This window comes from Scardinius erythrophthalmus (genome assembly GCF_964197995.2).
Source record: "Scardinius erythrophthalmus genome assembly, chromosome: 1".
Classification (NCBI taxonomy): Eukaryota; Metazoa; Chordata; class Actinopteri; order Cypriniformes; family Leuciscidae; genus Scardinius; species Scardinius erythrophthalmus.
Window position 1 is genome coordinate 47,464,145 of NC_138221.1, and position 22,692 is coordinate 47,486,836.

At 40.4% G+C, this 22,692-nt stretch overlaps 1 protein-coding gene across 1 annotated transcript in view; it reads right to left on the reverse strand.

Moving 5' to 3' along the window:
• Positions 1-22,692, reverse strand: part of cacna1ia (calcium voltage-gated channel subunit alpha1 Ia) — a gene marked incomplete at its 5' end in the record, with an annotated part of 170,269 nt that overhangs the window by 108,566 nt on the left and 39,011 nt on the right. Inside the window, 1 exon segment of the mRNA XM_081383930.1 lies at positions 8,094-8,226. Coding sequence (XP_081240056.1) covers positions 8,094-8,226 — 133 coding nt within the window.

Here is a 22,692-nt window from a genome sequence, read left to right on the forward strand (position 1 = left end):
CTAACTGTCAGATCACTGAACAGACCAGCAGGGTAGTGAGCACTCGCTGAAATCGCCGTCACACCAACACCGGAGAGTTCGCTCGTCTCGAAGGTAAGAGAAGACTAACTCAGAATATTTGGCTTACAGGAGTGGAGAAGTTCTCGGCTCCGAAGCGAAAGCATGTCTGCATTGTGTTCGCGTACTTCCTTATATACCCCCTGCGGCGGGCGGAGTTACGCTATGCAAATTCCGCAGACCCATGGCATTTCATTGCCATTGGCTCGTTTTCTAATACTCGAAGGTGATAGGCTTCTAAGCGAAACCCCAATCGTCGTCATCCGACGTAACTCGGAGTGACCACGAAAGGGAACAATAGAAAGAAAGACAGACAAGACAGGAGAACAGATTTTATTAATTTATGCAACGATAGATAGGTAGGTAGGTAGGTAGGTAGGTAGATAGGTAGATAGGTAGATAGGTAGATAGATAGATAGATAGATAGATAGATAGATAGATAGATAGATAGATAGATAGATAGATAGATAGATAGATAGATAGATAGATAGATAGATAGATAGATAGATAGGGCTCGAAAATATCAAAATATCAGGAGCACCCATGGACAGGAAATTAAGGAGCACCACAACTACAATTTCTACATATTAAAATATTTGTTTTATTTAAAAACACACCACGTTTTGTAGAGAAATGAAAATGGTAGTGATGCACCAAGCATGATTTTTTTATGGCCAATTCCATTTTTTTTGTTTTTAAAACAAATTGGCCAATTTTGATACCGGGAGCCAATGGTTTTTTTTTAAGCAAATTTAGTTTTAGTTTATTTGCTCTATAACAGGCCAAACTTGCCTTAAAATAAATAAATAAAAACATCTTTAGTCTTTTGAAATTAGAGACAACTAGGGCTGCCCCTTAATGAAGAAGAGGCTTAAGCCGGGTGCACACTATCTGAGACAAATTTAGCTAATCCTAAAAGATTCCTCTGATCCTAGACTAAAATCGGAAGTCTTTGATTGTTAGTTTGACTTGTTCACCGAAAGCCGGTTAATGACCGTTACGATCAAATTTTAGAAGATTTGTCAGAAGATTTGACTCTCAGTCCTGCAGTGACTTCTCCTACGACAACCATCAAATAGTCTTCGTTTTTCAAGACAAGCCATGACCAAAATTAACGTTAGAGATTTCTTTGTGAAGAAATCCAGCGTGAAATGCAGCTCACTGTCACTGATTGATGATGTAAAAGTCCGGACAAGTTTTCTTGCGTGCATCCGTTTTTAACGCGCCTTGACTGTCGTACAGTCTGACATTAATGACAACTGAGATCTTACAGTGTGACATGGCTTTACAGCAATGATCATGTTCGTACAGTCTGACAAGCAACAATCGTAAATTACTATTATAAATCAGTGTGCACTTGGCATTAGTCGAACAAAAATTAGTCAAAGAAAAAAAAACACCTTGTGGCCGTGTTAGACAGATCATTAACGGTAATTTACTGTAATTACCGTTAATGATCTGTCTCTCACGGCCACAATGTGTTTTTTTTCTTTGACTAATTTTTGTGCAGGAAAACATCAACCTCAAATATGGCTTATCATTTGAAACATGTAAGTAGTAGCAACTTTAGATGGCTTCTGGCTTTAACGTTAACCTATATAAATGTGAGCTATTATTAGGTGCATATCAAATATTCAATATAGCAAACAAATATTCTTAGATTATGTTATGAAACATATCAGCATCGTAAACTTCATCACTGCAGCCAAAAACACAGAAAACACTAGTTTATCCATAAATTACTAAAATGTTCAGACAGTCTCCTTGCTGTTTTTTCATGACACATTCATAATCATTACTTTTGCCGGTGGACTGTGGCAAGCTTTATGTGTGCGCTTGAGCGCTGATTAGGCTATGTATTGGCAATTAAAGGCTCATTATTATGATTTGGCTTATTAATATACACATGCAATTAGTCAAATAATCGCTTAAATTAATGACTAATAGTCGACTAGAAAAATCTTTAGTCGAGGGCAGCACTAGAGATAACCACTGCATTTTAATCACGATCCAATGAGAAGTTGTTTTATATTTGAATTAGATAGCATCATTTCAAGACAAATACAGAATGGTACTTTATGGTAATGGAACTTTAGCTGTGTGAAATTGTTACATAAGACCCACCTGGACAAAACAAAAACAGACAGACTGAATGAAAATGCAAATTTTGCTCTAGGAAGGACATGGTGACCGAAATACTTAGCTATATGTTGCACAGCAAAAATTTTCTAAAACAATGTCCGACTGCCAGTAAGAGCTAATGAGATCCTGAGAGAAGTCAAAAGCTGAATGAGCCTGAAACAAAAGGTCCCTCAAGAACCCTTGTGTAAATGAACAATTGATTATGAAGTCCAGTCAACGTTCAGCCTGTTCAGCCTCACTTCACCTGACCCTGGACGACCCACCACAGATCTCATTTCCCAACCGACACTGAGATGACTGAGCAGATGATTGGCTTGACAGAAAGCATTTCTTTCATAAACAATTGAGTTGCGCGAGTACACAGACTTTAAGAGGGCTGTTAATTAGCTCCTTACAAACACTCCGATGTGTGATTGTCGCCGTCAAAGCCACGCTGCTTTCTCATTACGACACCACAGATAGCTGGGATTTCAATGACTGATTACACAGACCAGTCAGGCGCAATCAACCTCATCAATGGCTTTTTTTTCTTCTTACGTTGGACACTCATTTAGTTTTTAAGTTCGACTCTGCAGGGACAATTATAAAGATGTGAGAAGTGTAATTTTCTTGTGCTCTTAGTCACTTTGCAAGTCCAGTTGCCAAGTAGAGCTGATACAGGTTTTGTTTCACACTGCAGTGTGTGTGTGTATGTGCGATACAGGGAGGAGGCTATTGTACAGCGATGCCAATTTGGATGGCAGCCCGCACGAGAAACGGAGAGTTTGAAACCGGCCGGTGCATGCGAGCAAAACAGCACTGGTTTAAGATCCCCTGTGGGACCAGAGGACGCAAACATCCTGGCGCCAAGAGGATGCTTCCTCTAAAGCTACCTTCTTCCACACGCCATACATGACATATGGCTCTCTATACGAGTCCGTACACACACAGCAAGCAGGAGAGAGACAGACTCTCGTTCCTGCCCACACAGTTTTCATTTCAACCCCGTCTTTTTGTTTTGTAGTCAATCCAAAAAGCTAATGTGAGAAATATCGCATTGCAGACCTTCATTTGCATTTCTCTCTTCAAAACTCTTTTTACACAATGAAAGTACAGCTTTAAACAGCGAGAGCTCCTTGAAGGCCTGTCAGCCATCTTGGCTGATAAAATATTGAGTCATGGCTCTCGCTCCATTTCAGCTGCACCTCTGAGAAGGTAAAGCTGCTGTCTGATGCATCTGGCCTGCCTTAATGTATGCAACTTTCACAGGTAAGCCAGAGATGTAAGGTAAGCCATCAGCACAGTCAGCATTATCTCTTAATTGGGCAATGCACTGTAGGAAGTTGTTGAGAATTGCAATAAAACTCATTCGAATTGGTGGAAAGCCAAGTAATTAGGAGTGATATAGTTATCGAGATATAAATTTTCTTCTTTCAGACTAAAGGCCTATAAGATGACTTACAATGCTTTGCCTATATTGTTTCATCCTTGTAAAACTTACAGGGGATAGTCCACCCAAAAAAGAAAAATACTCACCCTCATGTTTTTCAGCAGAAAGGATGACCATATTTGACAAATGTCTCAGTGTTTTTTTTTTCTGTTTGGACCCCAATGGCCGTCTTTGGCCAAAACATTAAAATATATTTTACAGAAGAAAGAAAGTCATTCAGGTTTGGAATTATATGAATGTGCATACATAATGACAGAATTAAAATATTTGGGTGAACTATGCCTTTAAGCGGTAAGCTTTTGCATCAAATCAAATTGGTCTGTGCTTTGATTATTGTAAACACAAGGCTTATGAATGTACTGTTGCTAAACGTCTGAGGGTGTTGCTGAGGCTGAGGCTGTAGTGTAGACAGAAGTCAAAATCACCAACCTACAACCATCCCTTATGATGAGGCTGGGATGACAGCCATGCTCTCCCGGGCAGCCGCAAGCATCGGGCAGAAATGGAACCCTCCACCTTGTCCCGAGCGCTCACGGCTGGATGATTGGTTTTTGGGGGCGGCAAGTGCTGACGGCCGTCAGTGCCCGCCCTCAATTCCTTTCTTCCCGGAGGTGCATGAGGAGGTCACAAGGTCCTGGAAGTCACCATTGTCTTCCCGTGATCGTTCGGAGGCCTCCTCCGCCTTCTCTTCCCTCGATGGGGCAGCGGTCAAAGGGTACACTGGGGTCCCCCGTTGGAACGCTCTGTTGTGATGCAGCTGTGTCCCCAGAGCACTTCTGCCTGGCGTGGTGAGCCAAAGCTCCCCTCCAAAGCCTGTATATTTTCGTGTACCCTGGTGGCGAAATCCTATAGAGCTGCGTGGAGGCTGCCACCTTGCTGCATGCCATGGCCATCCTGCAGGTCTACCAGGCCCGGATGCTCAGGGACATGCACAAGGGTAAAGCTGATCTGGGGCTCATGGAAGAGCTGCGTGCCGCCTCCGACCTCACTCTCCGGACGACGAAGGTGACCGCACGCTCCCTGGGTCAGGTGATGTCCACAGCTGTGGTCCAGGAGAGACACCTCTGGCTAAACCTGGCCGATATGCGAGAGGCTGAGCGGACCCGGTTCCTCAACTCTCCCATATCCCAGGCTGGCCTCTTCTGTGGCGCGGTCGAGGACTCCGCCCAACAGTTCTCGGCTGCCCAGAAGCAGACTGAGGCCATAAAGCATGTTCTGCCCTGCCGAAGGCACCCTCCTGCGGCTCCCCAGCCCGTACTAGCCCCTGCAGTTCTTCCCAGGTGATGGTAGCAGGGCCACTCCTTCCCCCGGTGGAGGGCCGGGGGAGAATCTTTTGTTCACCTTAATGTGGTTACTGACACCCCCATCTCTGAGCCCCCAGAGGCCGCGGACAGCAGTGTGCGACGCTCCGCCTCGCCACTCTCGTCCCCCTCTGTCGCCAGACCCCTGTCAGAGCAGGCCCCCGTGGAATGCTCATCTTTCCCTGGCCTCCTCTGTCACGACGCAGCATATGACCGTGCCCCCACACCGGGACGCTCCACCTCCCACGTCTTGGCCGGCTATTCCGCCTCGCTGCCCCATCATGGGTATGTCTGTGTTTTGCATGACCCCGCTGGTTCAGTTTTTGGGAGCCTGGCTAGAGCTTCCCAATCTGTCACGCTGGCTCGCGAGAACAATCATGCTCGGCTACGCAATTCAGTTTGCAACGCCGCTTACAGGGAGTCCGCTATACCATGGTGGGTGGCAACGCCCCTGTCATGCGTGCGGAGGTCGCCACCCTACTGGCAAAGGGTGTGATCGAGACCATCCCTCCAGCCGAAATGAAGTCCGGCTTCTACAGCCCCTACTTCATTGTACCCAAGAAAACCGGTGGGTTACGACCAATCCTGGACCTGTGCATCTTGAACCGAACCCTTCACAGGATTCCATTCAAGATGCTGACACCCAAATGCATTTTCGAATGTGTTCGTCCTCTGGATTGGTTTGCAGCAATCTAACTGAAAGACACGTACTTTCATGTCTCCATTCTTCCTCGACACAGACCGTTTCTACGGTTTGCTTTCGAGGCGCAGACATACCAGTACACGGTCCTCCCATTCGGGTTAGCCCTGTCCCCTCGCGTCTTCACGAAGACAGCCCTTGTGCCACTCCGGCAACACAGGGTTCGCATCCTGAACTATTTCGATGACTGGCTGATTCTAGCTCACTCTCGAGACCAGGTTTGCAAACACAGGGATCTGGTGCTCCGGCACGTCGCCTGTTTGGGCCTTCGGGTCAACTGGGAAAAGAGCAAACTCTCCCCCATGCAGAGGATCTCTTTTCTCGGTATGGAAATCGTCTTGGTCGCCATGTGCGCGCAGCTTATGAGTGAGCGTGTGCAGTCACTGCTGAATTGTCTGAGTCAATTCAAGGGCAAGAATGCGGTTCCACTTAAGTTATTTCAGAGGCTCCTGGGGCATATGGCATCCGCAGCGGCAGCCACTCCGCTCGGACTGCTTCATATGAGACCGCTTCAGCACTGGCAACAGGGCACGCTCCGAGTACTAGTTACTCAGGCCTGCCGTCAGACCTTCACCCCGTGGTCGAACCTCTCCTTTCTACGGCCAATAATAAATAATAATAATGCATAAGTTTTATATAGCGCTTTTCAAGGAACGCAAAGACGCTTTACAAATGAAACAAACAAACAAAAAAAAATAAAAAATGAGAGTGCTACTGTAGATTGTAGGCGAGCTGAAACAGGTGAGTTTAGCGAAACCCCCATTTCGTCATTCAGCGCCAGGAGCAATGCAAGTGTCTTTTGCTAGTTTCAGCCCAACGCAGTTATAATTTTCACATCCTGCGCCATCCTGCGTTGTTTAAATAGTAAATGCATTTGCGCCTATTTGTGCACACATGGGCGTGCTGTTCTGAAAACAAGGCGTGTTGGCGCGTTGCAATTTTGAGGCAACTGAAATAGACTACGCCACTGACAAACAAAAACCTGGTTTTGGCGCAATATTTATTTTGTTATTTAAAGAGCGTGTTAGTAATATGTGCCTATAGGCGGGTTCACCAAGCATGTACACTCTGCTTATTACACACACAGAGATGCAGCAGTACTCAATCTAGCCAAATATTAAAAATAAAAAGATTACAATATATAACATTAATATTGTGTACATATTATCCGGAATCCGGATTGTCCTGTAGATGGTCTGCTTGCTCGCTTTAACCTCACGCATGAGCAGATCCGACGCGTTCAGTCTTTCCACTTGCAAATTCCGCCATGTAAATAGTGAATCCGCCATGGCGCGAGCGCAACTGGCTTTAAAAGGGAATGGGAGAAGAGACTCTGATTGGTTTATTGCACGTTACGCCCAAAACACACCCATTACTCATTAAGAGAATAGGGACAACCCTTTTAGACCATGCGCCGCACGCACCGACCATTTTCCCCGTTGTTAAACTAGCAAAAGTGAATTCGGACACGCACTTGCACCCTGCACTTTAGACCATGCTCAGTAGGGCCCTATAACAGATTAGTCAGTTTACTTGGTGGATTTGGAGTTGCAATTTTCAAACAAAAGAGAAAAAAAATTAACGCCGCCAGTGTGGAAAATCCTGGTGGCGACGATGTAACAATATTGGTACAGAAAAAAGGAGCACATTACACTGTGTGGAACTTTTTTGGGTTTAAACCTAATGATGATGCACAAGGACTCTGTAATCTGTAAGCAGTGCTTTAGCATTGTCGCAGCACCGCAAGGTAACACCACCAATCTCTACAACTACCTCAAACATCACCACAAAATACAGTATGAGTTAGGAAAAGAGACTATTTTTGTTACTTTTAAGTTCAGCACTTTATTATAACTGAAAACCTGTGTAGACAGCATTTTTTTTTTTTTTTTTTTACTTGAGTGCAATAAATGTTTTGGTTGAAAAAATGAGAATAGTGTGTGAGAGAATCATGATCTCAACTCCCATTCCACGTGATTCACATTTTAGCAAAACTCGTGCTGCCATAATTAGTTCATGAATCTGATGTTACTTCTCTCATAAATGCCCTCAGAAGATTATAAATTCAGTGCATCATCCTATTGACCCCCTTTTACAATACTTTTATGTAATGCTTGAAAGCTCCAGTCTTCATTCATTGTACCTAAATTGAAAATAGTGACCAAATTACATCATTCAAAATATTTTCCTTCTCCATGAAGTAAGTAAATTATACAGGTGGAACAATATGAGAGTGAGTAAACAATGACAGTTTTTAGGTGAGCTAATAATTTAATGGAGTGTGTACATGTTTAAGCTGTGCAATGAAAGCCCTCCTCCCCCCTACAAAGCAACAAAAAATTAAATAAAAAAGAATGACTGACAATTTTGTTACATGGCATTTACAATACTGCCTTAGTAGGTTGCCCACAAGGTTTTGCAAAAGAGCTAGTTTGTGTGCAGGACTGTATGTGTTCATACTGACCTGTAGAACCTGACAGCGCTCTGAAGTGCAGTCGATGTTCTCGCAGGGCTGGTACATGCCCAGAGTGATGCAGTTCAGCAGGATCACCATGATACTGATGCGCTCGAACCATGTGAGGAAGCATATGTTAAGGCTAATGTTTTTCAGCAGACACGTAAATGCAATAATACACAAAAACAGACTTTCATTTTCTGAAGAAGGTGCTTACCTATGGGAAAATTGCTACCAAGATGCTACGTACAGTACCATTAAAAAGTTTGGAGTCAGTAAGAATTTTTTTTTTTTTTTTAATTAACGTTTACTCAACAAAAACACATTAAATTGATCAAGAGTGACAAATAAAAGACATTTATAATGATTTCATTTTCAAATAAATGCTGTTCTTTTGAACTTTCTATTCATTAAAGAAAATGTATCATGGTTTGCATAAAAGTATTAAGCAGCACAACTGTTTTCAAAAATGTTTTTGAGCAGATTGATTTCTGAAGGATCATGTGACACTGAAGACTGTAATGATACTGAAAATTCAGTTGTACGCGCAGCTTATGAAAATTCAGCTTGACCATCAACACACATAAAATATATTAAAATAGAAAAGTTATTTTAAATGGTAATATTTTACAATATTACTGTTTTTAAAAAATATCAAAAAATCCCAAACTTTTGAATGATAGTGTAGCAATGTAGTTTGCTGATTGCTAGCAGAATGCGTTCCATGCTGAAGTTTAATGTTTAGGGTTTCGATTTATTTATATGAGTATTTAATGTTTCCTATTCAAATTCAGGAACAAGATTAGTTTTACAGATTTATGTTCCATTATTAGCGGTGTTGGGTGTTGACACCACTAAAAATGATAAATCTTGTTGTAAATATTCACCAATCAATCATCAAGAAACATAACATCATGTGGATTTTAGATGTATATTAGTTTACATGAAAGGTGCAGTTTATTCGTGCCAATGTAACATCAACAAATTAATAAACATTGTAATGTATGAATTGGGCCACTCAATTAATACAACCTTCACAGTGAAAGCACAGCACAAAGAAACACAAAACAAATTGAAAACCCCTCCTCCCTCAGGCCTGTTAGCTGGAGTGAAATCTTTAGGCCTCTCCACTAAATCTCTACAAGCCTCATCTCTTCACCTTTATGGACCATTTCTTTTTCAATTTACTCTACTCCCTCTTTTCCTCCGGCTTGGTCAACCTTTTAGCGAGCTATTTTCTTCTGTTTGCACATACCGTCTGCCCCTCCGAGTTTAACTTCCTCGTTCACTCCATCATGTTTATCTCCTTCTCCCTCCATCTTGCCTCTAATCTCAAACCCTTGCCTTTTATTTCCTGTTTTCATGAAACATTTTCTAGTGTTTGAACTGTGTTAGCCACAGGGCAAAAGGGCTGCTGATTTCACTTTGTGCTGGATCTAACAGCGCTATACATTCCTCAATTAATTAGGACCTACAGTACCAAAAACGCACTGCACCGGAAACAGGCTTCTGGCACTCAGTAAAATGTGATTTATGAGCAATTTCTCTCTCTCTCTCTCTCTCTCTTTTTTTTTTGCTTTTAACCTTACCCAAAATTTGAATGAGAAAAAAAAAAGAAGTACATTTTAATATGCATGTGCTATTAGACTAAGGGATTTGCCACAGTGTTGGCCACACTTTGAACTTGCATGTGTAATATTGTAAAAAGCCTTGCAGGCTCATGTTCCTGCTTTAATCATTAGAATGGAGACCGCAACCCCCATAGGGGTAAAGCAAGCAACAGCATCATGCAGCAAAGCGTTCGCTATGGTTACTGCAGGAAATTGCTCCTTTCTTTTTTATATTATTGTTGATACCTCATCAGGTTCTGAGGCGGGCTTTTGGCAGAGGGGAAAAAGCGCCCACAGAAACACTTAAATGACATTAAAGGGACAGGAGCACAGAATCAATCTCACAGAACACATCACAGAGAGAGAGGGAGAGAGAGAGAGAGAGAGAGAAAGAGAGAACGAGCCAAAGCCGATAGGTTGACAGAAAAAATGCCCTGTTTATTTAAGGAAAGATGGAGGGAAGGCTGAAGGAGTGTGAAATGAGACAATCACATGCACACAGGGAAAACATTTCACTCAAAAATGTTATTGAGAAAAAAGGTAGATAGACACAGTGGGATCAGTGAGGATGAAGAATTGCACTTGATTTTGCTTCCGGGCCTGATATCAAGTGGCAAACAAACACAGTTCCAACACTGTTTATTATTCAAGGGGAGAAAAAGGATCTTAAAAATAAAATATTGGCATTTGTTAATATTACCATGAATTGCATAGGCCCAAATATATGCAAAAATAAAATAAAATGTTTTGCGCTCCCATTAAATCCAATTTAATATGCAAAATAGTAGGAGAGATCATATTGTAAATACTAGGGATGTGTGAGACTAGCCAACTAAATGATAATGCTGCTGCTAGCCAATTTGGAAATACTAGTCGTTTACATTTTTTTTTTTTGTACATTTAATGTTTTGCTTTATTTATTTTTTACAAGGCTATGTTTAAATTACTATCATGTTAATGTTGCATCTTAAAATTAATATATTATTTTGAAAAGTGTATATATGCAGTGGGAAAACAATTTTATTTAACTATTTTATTTTAATAATTTTACCTCAGATTTTGCATGCGGCGGTTGAGAGAAATGTCCACTCGGAAGATGAGCAAGATTATTTTGAAAGCCTACACAAAACTTTTCAGATTTTTTCTGTGTCATGTGTAACTAGTATAAAAATTAAGCTTTAGGCTTGTTATATTACCGGTTATGAGGGACAACATGGTATGAAATTTTATTTTGGATTAAAATGAGAAACATTATGAATGAAACTTACTTGACACTTGAACAGTTGCTATATCAACAGTTGCTATAACGAAGAGAATTCGCTTAAATGTATAATTGTGCTGCACAAGTCAAGCTTTTCTTGCGATTTTGCCACCCACCATGTGTACAAATACTTCTCATACACAAGAAGCACATTCAAACCCAGACACGCAAGTGGTTGCCGTGGTAACAAACAACAATACCTTAACATGCTGATTTCTGTGTAACTTTTATTTGAGGAAATCTGTTTATAATAGGCTGTTGGATTTGAACTTATTGTTCCTGTGCTGCCTTTTGATTCAGCTCATTTGAATAAATATGTCTATAATGGCTAATGTTGCTTAAGTGAAAGCGCAAGTTTTATATACAATGATCATAATGCAAGACACGGACATTGCATGTATCTGACCTGTTTTTAGCGACATTCAGTATGGGATTTGACTATTCATAGATTAAATAGTCTAAATAGTCATTTCAAATGAATCGCATATGAAGACTGTCTCAGGGGGATGGGGTTAGACTAGTCGGTTGCAAAATTTGAGGTAAATAAGGTACAAAGGTGTAGCTTTTGTAAGGGTATCGCCCCATTGACAGCTTTTATACATTCTTCTCTAAGATTGTAGGATGTTACTTTATTATATGTAGATGTACACTCACCTAAAGGATTATTAGGAACACCTGTTCAATTTCTCATTAATGCAATTATCTCATCAACCAATCACATGGCAGTTGCTTCAATGCATTTAGGGGTGTGGTCCTGGTCAAAACAATCTCCTGAACTCCAAACTAAATGTCAGAATGGGAAAGAAAGGTGATTTAAGCCATTTTGAGCGTGGCATGGTTGTTGGTGCCAGACGGGCCGGTCTGAGTATTTCACAATCTGCTCAGTGACTGGGATTTTCACGCACAACCATTTCTAGGGTTTACAAAGAATGGTGTGAAAAGGGAAAAACATCCAGTATGCGGCAGTCCTGTGGGCGAAAATGCCTTGTTGATGCTAGAGGTCAGAGGAGAATGGGCCGACTGATTCAAGCTGATAGAAGAGCAACTTTGACTGAAATAACCCCTCGTTACAACCGAGGTATGCAGCAAAGCATTAGTGAAGCCACAACACGCACAACCTTGAGGCGGATGGGCTACAACAGCAGAAGACCCCACCGGGTACCACTCATCTCCACTACAAATAGGAAAAAGAGGCTACAATTTGCACGAGCTCACCAAAATTGGACAGTTGAAGACTGGAAAAATGTTGCCTGGTCTGATGAGTCTCGATTTCTGTTGAGACATTCAGATGGTAAAGTCAGAATTTGGTGTAAACAGAATGAGAACATGGATCCATCATTCCTTGTTACCACTGTGCAGGCTGGTGGTGGTGGTGTAATGGTGTGGGGGATGTTTTCTTGGCACACTTTAGGCCCTTTAGTGCCAATTGGGCATCGTTTAAATTCCACGGCCTACCTGAGCATTGTTTCTGACCATGTCCATCCCTTTATGACCACCATGTACCCATCCTCTGATGGCTACTTCCAGCAGGATAATGCACCATGTCACAAAGCTCGAATCATTTCAAATTGGTTTCTTGAACATGACAATGAGTTCACTGTACTAAAATGGCCCCCACAGTCACCAGATCTCAACCCAATAGAGCATCTTTGGGATGTGGTGGAACGGGAGCTTCGTGCCCTGGATGTGCATCCCACAAATCTCCATCAACTGCAAGATGCTATCCTATCAATATGGGCCAACATTTCTAAAGAATGCTTTCAGCACCTTGTTGAATCAATGCCACGTAGAATTAAGGCAGTTCTGAAGGCAAAAGGGGGTCAAACGCAGTATTAGTATGGTGTTCCTAATAATCCTTTAGGTGAGTGTATGTATATAGTTCACAGGGACATACAGATACATAGTTGTTTTTAAGTGTCCTTGTTATGCTTTTTTGGATATTACTTTTCATTTAGTTTGTAATATAGCTGTTTGGGAATATAAAAGGTCCTCAGAGTTTCAAAGATCAAAGTGCGTGATAAATGGAGTTACTAGGCATGTTTCCATTACAGATTTGCGCAAAACTCTAGCGATTTTTTCAAAATGTCAACAAAAAACTATTGTGAAATGACGGCGTTTCCATTAACTGATGTTAAAACTTAATTTTTTCCTCTCGCGATAAGTAATTCCAAAAATCATAGCAACGGACGTTGGTAGGTTTATGTATATCTCAGCCACCGCACTGGCCATTATTATTAATCGAAGGAGACGTGTGTTATCCAATCATTAATGGCAAGGAAAGACCCTTATGCTTGAGAGCGGCACATATGAGGTGTTTCTGGGAGTTTATCACTCATTTCTGCTTTGAGATCTTGATTGTGGCATTTCTTTGAGGTTTAGAATCCAGTATTCCTGTAATTCTTCTGTCTATTATGAATTTAATAAAGAACTCTGTCTCGTATTCTGTCCAAACATACCACGTCATCTACGTCAGGTGACCTGTAAATGCGCAAAAACTGTTTCCATTGCAGTTTTGCGAAATATTTCTTTTTTGAATTGCCTGAAAAACCACCTCATGCGAGCGTAAAAACTTTTTTGCGATAAATGGGAGTTTTTGCGAAATTGACGTGTTTCCATTGGGCGTATTTTCAATTCGCAATTTGAAGGGTAATGGAAACGCGGCTACTGTCTCCCAAAAGAAAGAACCGATTCTTAACTGCCTGAAACGATTCATCAGTATATCTTGCACAACACAAACCTATGTAGGTTTGTAACAAATACTGTATATGCATAATGCCAGCCTAAAGTCTTCATTGGTGGTCTACTTTGACCCACCCTCAAACACTGTAGTTGTAGTTGAGGCCTGGAAGAGTTGGTTCATGTTGTTGACATACTGGGAAGACGCTGTTTTCTATGCTGCTAAAGCAAATCCACTTTTCATGAGTTTCCAAAGGATGTGGACTCATGCTCGAATTAATTAGGTAAAACCGACACCATCGTTACTGTTTGTATCACTGCATAAACATTCTGAGGAAGCTTCCAGAGCTGGAATTCAAATATGGTAATGGCCGCTTCTTTCAATTACAAAAGAGTGGGCTGTCTGACAAATCAGAGCAGAGAATGCAAAATGGCTCAATCATAAGATCAAGCATGATATATGAGAAAGCTCCTATCAGAGAAAGGGGAGGGTCAGAGTATCAACAGCCAATCACAGACACTTACAATCAGGCCTCCTGAGACCCATCAGGAAAACAGCACAGCATGTATGCCAATGCACATGTCATCAGAGAGAGAGAGAGAGAGAGAGAGAGAGAGAGAGAGATAGGAGAGGTGTGTGATAAGTGTAATTAGTGATGAAACAAGTTCATTTTGAGAGCAGCTCCATCAGTTACAAGTGCTAGCTGATTAAGACAGACACAGCTTATGTTTGAGTCAACATAATACAGAGACGACAGAGGAGGAGGAGGATGAAGATACGGCTTGCTATAATTGGCACCCTGAGGTGAAAGAATCCAAAGGCACTGGAACATTGTTGGATTTGCCATTAAGATGGACAAGACAGTGGTAGATAGAGGGTGAGACACACTGAAGCAGAATTAGAGGGAGGAAAAGGTGTAGACAGATCACTTTGTGTTCTTAGAGCTGCTCCAGCTTGCTCAACCAGTCAAGAGCAGTGAGTGATTTTCTCTGTCTTTTGTTGTTTGATTAACATTGAGGACAAAGACAGCAGTAGTTTTTTTTTTTTTGGCTGCTGTCACATACTGTTAAAGACGCGTTTTCTTTTCAACTGTTTATGTCCACTTAAGACATAACTGACTATGTTTCACAAGGATACTTGCCTATATGGGCATTTTGACATAATTTTGTGTGAATGTGTCCGTTAAAGCACAAGATATGAAAGAGAACTCAATTTAATTGGCTATATTTGCACGCTGTACTCTACCGCCTTCCTGTAATAATGTAGGGAACTACTCGTTATACATACATCACGCAACAGTTCATGTTTTTAATTGCACATACGATTTAGATTTGATTTAATTCATGCCTTCTAAGATACCTAATTTTAGCCAAATTTAGAGACAGCATCATTTTTATCCATGATAAAAGGCAATCCTAAAATACATTGCGACCGGATTAGTGAAAAAAATACATACATGATGGGAGACAGAAATATAGATTATAAATTAACTTGCATTGCATTCAGTGTGGAAAAGTATGAATACAAATAATGCATTAATTAAAAATAAATAATTTTACCCAATAAAGCAATGAGAGTATGAAAAGCATAAAAGGGTCCAAAACCTTTCTAAAACCAGCAAGTTTTTCTAGGCTGGATTAAAGGAGAACTCCGGTCAATTTTAACATTGAGCTCATTTTTTTGTCAATTTGGAGTGCTGTCAATACAGAGAACAACGACAAAAATCGGTGTTGCCTACACCGTGTTATCCTCTTTTTAAAATTTGCACCCTGTTGACTTCAATGGGGCAATATTTAAACCTGCTTTTAGCCTCTTAACATCCTTGATGTGTCATTACAAGTGCACAGGTCATGTGAGTGATTCCTTCTGAGTGAACACGAGTGAATCTGACTGCAGTAGATGTGAAAGAAATGGATAAAAATGATGTTATTTAAGCCAGCGCAAATACCTGTGTTTACATCCTGTTTTCGGTTGAAGTCCAAAGTAGTCGATTGCCGAGTTCACGCGCGTGATCATAGGTAACTAAACCTATGCACGTGAACTCGACAATCGACTACTTTGGACTTCAACCGAAAACAGGATGTAAATACAGGTATTTGCGCTGGCTTAAATAACATCATTTTTATCCATTTCTTTCACATCTACTGCAGTCAGATTAACCCGCGTTCACCCCGAAGGAATCACTCACATGACCTGTGCACTTGTAATGACACATCAAGGATGTTAAGAGGCTAAAAGCAGGTTTAAAACTTACCCCATTGAAGTCAACAGGGTGCAAATTTTAAAAAGAGGATAACAGCACCTTAGGCAACACCGATTTTTGTCGTTGTTCTCTGTATTGACAGCACTCCAAATTGACAAAAAAATTAGCTCAATGTTAAAATTGACCGGAGTTCTCCTTTAAGTCTCTTTTTTTTTCAGCAGGGCAGCTCACAGAGCTTTATAAGAATATCTTCAGAAGCCTTGAGGGGAAAAGCATCATACTGTATTTCTCAACAATGAATCACTGATTCACTGAATCACTTTGAATCAGCAAATTAAATGCGCTTGGAAGAAGAAGAAAAAAAAAAGGACAGGGTTTACAGATTCTCCCACAAACTGTCCTCATCATCATCAAGTCATTCTCTCTCTGATGGAGACTTCTGAGGCGGGATTGGACATTATCCAATGAACGCTCAAGCTATGCAGAACCTCTTTCGCCTCGGACGACCTACAGCCACACGGAGCTGTGCAAACAACCGCAGCCATTGCTCAGCTGACTGCCTCTGCGCTCGTTTTGCCGTTCCGCTTTAACCACGCAACTCTCAGTGGAAAAGGGAACAAATTCCAGAAGCACTCCCACCACCCTCCGCACATTAGCATTAAGTGAGCGTATGTAAAGAGCTTGCGGGCAGTGTGTGTTTTGAAGCGAGAGTGTGCGACACTTGCTCTGGTTATTGGTGTTAAGAGATGTTAAGAGGAGGATTAATAACAGCAGTTAACTAAAACCTTTCACCGTTATCTCACCATAAAAGCGAGTATGCGTGTCCCTTGAGTACTCTACAGCTCTGTAAAGTGAAACAGTGTGGTTCTCCCTTGTGTACAATCCACAGAGCACCTCTGAACTCTGCCTGCAACATTGTCCTTGATTGTGTGGGTTTGCACATGCAGTTTGAACTGTGCCTGCTCTTCTGGTACACTGGGTGTGTGTGCAAGTGATTGCGTGCTGCACACTCGTTAGAGGATTGTGTGGTGTGAAGTGTGAGTGTCCGTGTGAAACTCTGTTGATGAAGGCCGTGGTGACTCATAGCTGTCTGTGGGAGCAGACTCATCTTCCAGTAAAATTAAAAACTCACTCCAGTCCTCTAATCCAAGGTTATCTCTCCAAACCTATCTAACTATTATTAACCATGATCAGCAGAACAGTAGAAACTGATATCCAAGCAGTAACCTCTTTATTGACTGAAGATACATGGGAATGAGAAGAGCAGGTCACATGACTTCACTTTCAGAGAAGGTGAAAGGTTTCTGAAAGGTACTGAGAGGTACGTTTAAAGGGATAGTTCACCCGAAAATGAAAAGTCTGTTATAAATTAATCACTCTCATGACGTTTCAAACTCATAAGGCTTTTCGTTCTTCTTCGAAAAACATTGAACAGCAAACATACATAGAGTGCTCAAATATGGTAAAAGGAAGCTCAACCATACTTGCTTGATACGCAAGAATATATTCATTGGTTCTCACACGTCAAGCAAACATGTTTGAGCTTTACTAAACTTGAGTGATCTATGTATGTTTGCTGATCAATGTATGTATGTGAAAAAAGCCTAAATTATATCTGTTCATCATATAAAGCGGTTGTGTCTCTACAGAAGACTGGAAGCTAGAATTTTCCTTTGTAATGTGTTAAATATGAATATTTCTTACACAAACGCATCGATTCGCTTCAGAAGGCCTTTATTAACCCCCCGGGGCCATGTGGAGCACTTTTATGATGGATAGATGCTCTTTTATGGACTTCAAAACAGAAACGCAAATTCACTGCCATTATAAAGCTTGGAAGAGCCAGGACATTTTTTCATATAACTCTGATTGTAATCGTCTGAAAGAAGAATGTCATATACACCTAGGATGACTTGAAGGTGAGTAAATCTTGGGCTAATTTTTATTTTTGGGAGAACTATCCCTTTAAATTGCTTGATTCATATGGATTTCTTTTACAATCTTTTTATGAACATTTTGAAGCGTCTGAGTTTTGGGTTAATAGACTTTCAACGTAAGGACAGAAATCTCTCAGATTTCATTAAAAACATCTTAATTCGTGTTCCGAAGAGGAACAAAACCCCTTATGGGTTTGGAACGACATAAGAGTTAGTAATTGAGGAAAGATTTTTCATTTTTGGGTGGACTAACCTTTTAAGGCCTGTTCACACCAACACAAATGGTCAGCACAGATTTTGTCAGCAATTTGTTTATTCAGACCAATGCGAAAAAGCAACAGACGGGTTGAAAATAAAAGTTCATTTTCTGACACTAGAAATCAGAAATACCCCAAAAAAACAAAGTGCACAAAGTTGAGACATGTTTTGTTACATTCTGTTGTGCTAAGACAAGGTTTTGTTTTTTGTTTTGTTTTTACATACAAGAACATGTCCTGTGTGAATGCCTTCTATTGAGGGTAAAAAGATATACATTCACTCGAGTTGTACTTCAGCAGCACTGTATCATGGGTACTGAAGTCTCCAAATGCAGTCAGTCCAATCCAGTCTGTATTATCACATTCTGCTAAATCACTTCAGGTCTTTCCATCATTTCTCTCTTAGTATATTTCTTTCTTACACACTTCGCACATACTGGTCAAGAGCACAGTGTGTTGAGCCTCCAGCTAAAGTAGGCAGACACTGGCTGGATGTCACAACTCAAAGTGAGACACACACACATAGAGTACACACTTCACTAAAACCATTGACCTCTTCAACAGCTTCATCGTGTCAAGACAGAAACTCTCACTGCAATATTCATGTACATCAGCAGCTGAAGACGACACAAATCTGACATACCTCGAAACCACTGAATCATGGAGATGTGAGTACAATGATAAGAAACAGCAGGCTAGCCCTCATTTCTGTTAAAAAATAAATCACATTTACACAAAGCTCATTTTAATTCCCTCTGAATTCTCTCCCAGCTGATTTTAGGGAAGCACAATTGTTAGGCACTATTAAATAATTTTTTTATATATATATCCTACTTGTATATCACAACTGACTGTTCAATTACTACTGAAAATTAATGCACATCCCAAAATGGTATTGTAGCTATTACACTTGGGTCGTAAATTAATTTTCAATAATTCAACAACCCAAAGCTAATTATTCTTCTACAGCAGGGGTGTCCAATCCCGCTCCTGAAGACCTACCTACCTGCAGAGTTCAGCTCCAACCCTGATCCAAGATCTCATTTAGGTCTTGTCCCCACTAATGTTTTTGTGTAAAAATGCATCTTGTTCTTTGTTTTGCCTTCTGTCCACACTGAGATGGCTTTTTTTGAAAACTCTCTACCAAGTGGATGCAATTGAAAACGCCATCTTTGCGTTGCAGTGTGGACTGTGAAAACGGAGGCTTTCGAAAACAATGACGCATGTTTAGTCATGTAAAGCATATTGTACCGACAGATATCTATGTGCTATTCACTGTCACGCCTTTGCTATAGATATGTTACTTTGTACACTCTTCATATCACAGTCCTGCAATTCAGTTGTCCTGCGGCAAAACATGAGGGTAGTTGCATTTTTTACTAAACATATAATGGTGACTGAGTGTGAACTGGACGAATTAGTGAATGGTGAGTTATTTTGTTAAATAAAATGATCCTTGCCAGAAGAATCGCAAGAGAACTTATGTCTGTCCCATCTGTATCATCTCAGTGAGCTTTTATGAGGTTTTACGCATTTGCAGTAAGGTGAATTCAGAATTCACACTTTTCCAATGTTTCAGTGTGGATGAGAAACTTTTGGAAAATGCTTGAAAACTCTACTGTGGACATCGTTTGATCAGGGTTGGAGCTGAACTTTGCAGGAAGGTAGATCTCCAGGAACAGGATTGGGCACCCCTACAGGTTTTACCACATATACACATTTCAAACAATAAAACCAAACGTTACCGTAAATCACACTAAAGTGTTTTTGAATATGGGTTGTCTGCACTATTGCCCAATTAGTTGAAACATGCATATCAGGCACTCAGCCACGCCTACAATGTGTCTTCATATTTCATTATGGTCTTCTGGTCACCTTAATCAGATGATGACTAAAAAAATAACTAAATGCAACATGCATTTGCAAAATATTCTAAAAATGATCAACATTAGCATTAACGTTGAGTGAGACTTTCCTTCATCTTGCCTTAAACCAGTGTTTCTCAATTCCAGTCCTCGGGACCCACTGCTCTGCACATTTTGTCTCCCTTATTTAACACACCTGAACCAGACCATCCGCTCATTAGGAGAGACTCCATGAACTGAACTGAGTGTGTCAGATAAGAGAGACATACAAAATGTGCAGAGCAAGGGGTCCCGAGGACTGGAATTGAGAAACACTGCCTAAAAAACACACACACACTAGTATAGGCATTCAGCACTGTTCTGCAAGTCTATGAGCATTACACTCAAGCCCAGATGAGTTTAGCTGGTTCTGCTGCAATTGTTTTCTTCCATCTAAATTTTTAATGATAGAAATTTCATTGTAATTTTATGAGAAGCCTAGAGCAATAATAAACAGCTTATTCACAGGCAAACAAAGAGCAAAGTATGTTTAAGTTGTTTTCATTTAAGGCTTGAAAATCCATGCAGTTTTTCAGAGGTGAAGAGAGGACATTGTGCAGCGATTCTTGCAAAAAAAAAAAAAAAAAACACTGCAGTGGAACTGAACACCTTGTATCCCAGTTGTATCCAGTGTCACACTTAGATGTGAATACTGAATGTGATGCTTCCTGCATGATCCATCAAAAAACAATAATCTTTAAAATTACAGATGGGACAGGGCATGTAAAAACACACTACATCTCAAAACCTGGTTAGCTTCCCAGCATGTTTGGTCTCAAAGGCCGTTTTAAATTAGAGGTGGGCATGAGTTGCCCACTGACACATTGCTTCTTCCTTTTTTTTTTTTTTTACATTATTAGATTTAAATCAACAAAAACATCATCCAAATGGATGAAGAAAAATGTTAAATTCAAGATAAGTTTTCTGACAACAAATCTTAATACACAATTTTGCTTCAAACTAATTTACCTTGTTTTAAAAATATTTTTAGTGGAAATATAATTTAGTGGAAAAAGGAGACATATAATAATGGTTCCTGAGTTAAAAATCATCTAGACGGAGCACAACAATCATGAATGTCACAGTAGTGACGTAATTACACGTCTGCACACAAATGCACACTCATACACAAGTCTTAAGGGTGTAAGAGTGGGCGAGAATAGAGTGAAGGAGAGGAAGGGAGTTGTCTGTCTCCCAGATGTTAAGCTGCACTGGACCCTAACAGTAGCCGGGCCCTGTTGCCACAGCAACAGGATCAGATGAGGTGCCTCCTTAGATACTGAGCTAAACAGAGTGTCTCTCCTGCAAGGGGAATCAAAATGGGAGATGCAAAGAGTGCACGAGTGCTTTGATTATACGTGCCGCTCATGTGTCAGAAGAACTGAAGATCACGCCGCAGATTGATGGAGAGACAGACTGAGCTCGTATGAACCCCATTTCCAAAGCAATAACACGACAATGAGGATGATAATGAGGTTATGATGTCATAAATACCAGGATGTGATGCATTCTAGAAAAAGAGGCATTTGGGATGCTTTCTTTCTGCTTTCATCAGATGTTAACACACACACACTCTCTCACCAGCTGGGTGCTAATTGATCCTCCAGTGTCCCAGAAGGCTTTGATCTATTGATCATGACGGTGTTTTATCTGTGTGTATCAGAACGCTTAGCAAGGTTTGATCTTGGCCTGTTTCATGTTGGGAGAGTGTGCTTTTACGTGTGCGGCCTCTATGTTTAAGCTCTCCTGTGACCTCAAACTGCTGCTTTTCTGTACTTAAGTGGCTTGTACAGACCAACAAAAGTTTTCTAGAACTTTAAAAGACATGATTTATATTGGGGGTGTCACAATATATTGGTATATGTGACATATGATGGTAACAATCATATTTTGAAAATGAAATATTGATATAATATTAATACTACACATTTATCGATGAATCGTAATTGATATTTCGATTTTGGCTTCCAACAATTATGAAAACAAGATAATCGAGCTAAATCGATTATTGTGCTGCTGCCGCATTCCGTCCAGCGCATCTTCCTTTCCTTCATATCAGCGCACATATTAGCTGAATACCACTGTTAGTACATCTTCCTGAAAAAACTAAAACACTGTTTATTTAATTTGTATTTTTTTTTTATTTGTTGTTTGTAATTAGTTTCTTTGTTCTTACTGTATTGCTAACTGTTAACTTTTTACTTACATTAATTAACCTAGTATTAGTTTTTGCTGAAGTCGCTGAATCGATAATTGTGAAATTTCAATGATCTTTAAGATTACTCATATCATGAAATAAGACCCACCAACACTGGTGTAAAAAAATTGTGATTTCAATATTGTGATTATGATTTTTGCCATAAAAGAGCAGCCGTACCTATATCTGTTTGACAATCTAACATAGTAGGTAGCGGTATTGCACCTTAACTAATGTTGCCACCCATCATTAAAAACTAAAATATAAGATGACGCAGTGTGTATCAACTACAGCCGCTCAAACTCATATCAGAGGAGATGACAGGCAAAAGCAAGACACACTACCCATAAAAAAAGATGGGGTGTTAGACTTCATTCTTCTTACTGTGCCGATCAACAGTAAGTTCTTCTTTTGTACTCTGTTGTACAGTTATGGCTAAAAACTCTCTCTCCGCCTCGTATTTTGAGTGTGATTCATTGGGCAAAAAAGAAAGAAAAAAAAACACACACACAAAATAAACAAAGTTAAAGACGATTTTGACTGATACAGTATTATTTTCCAA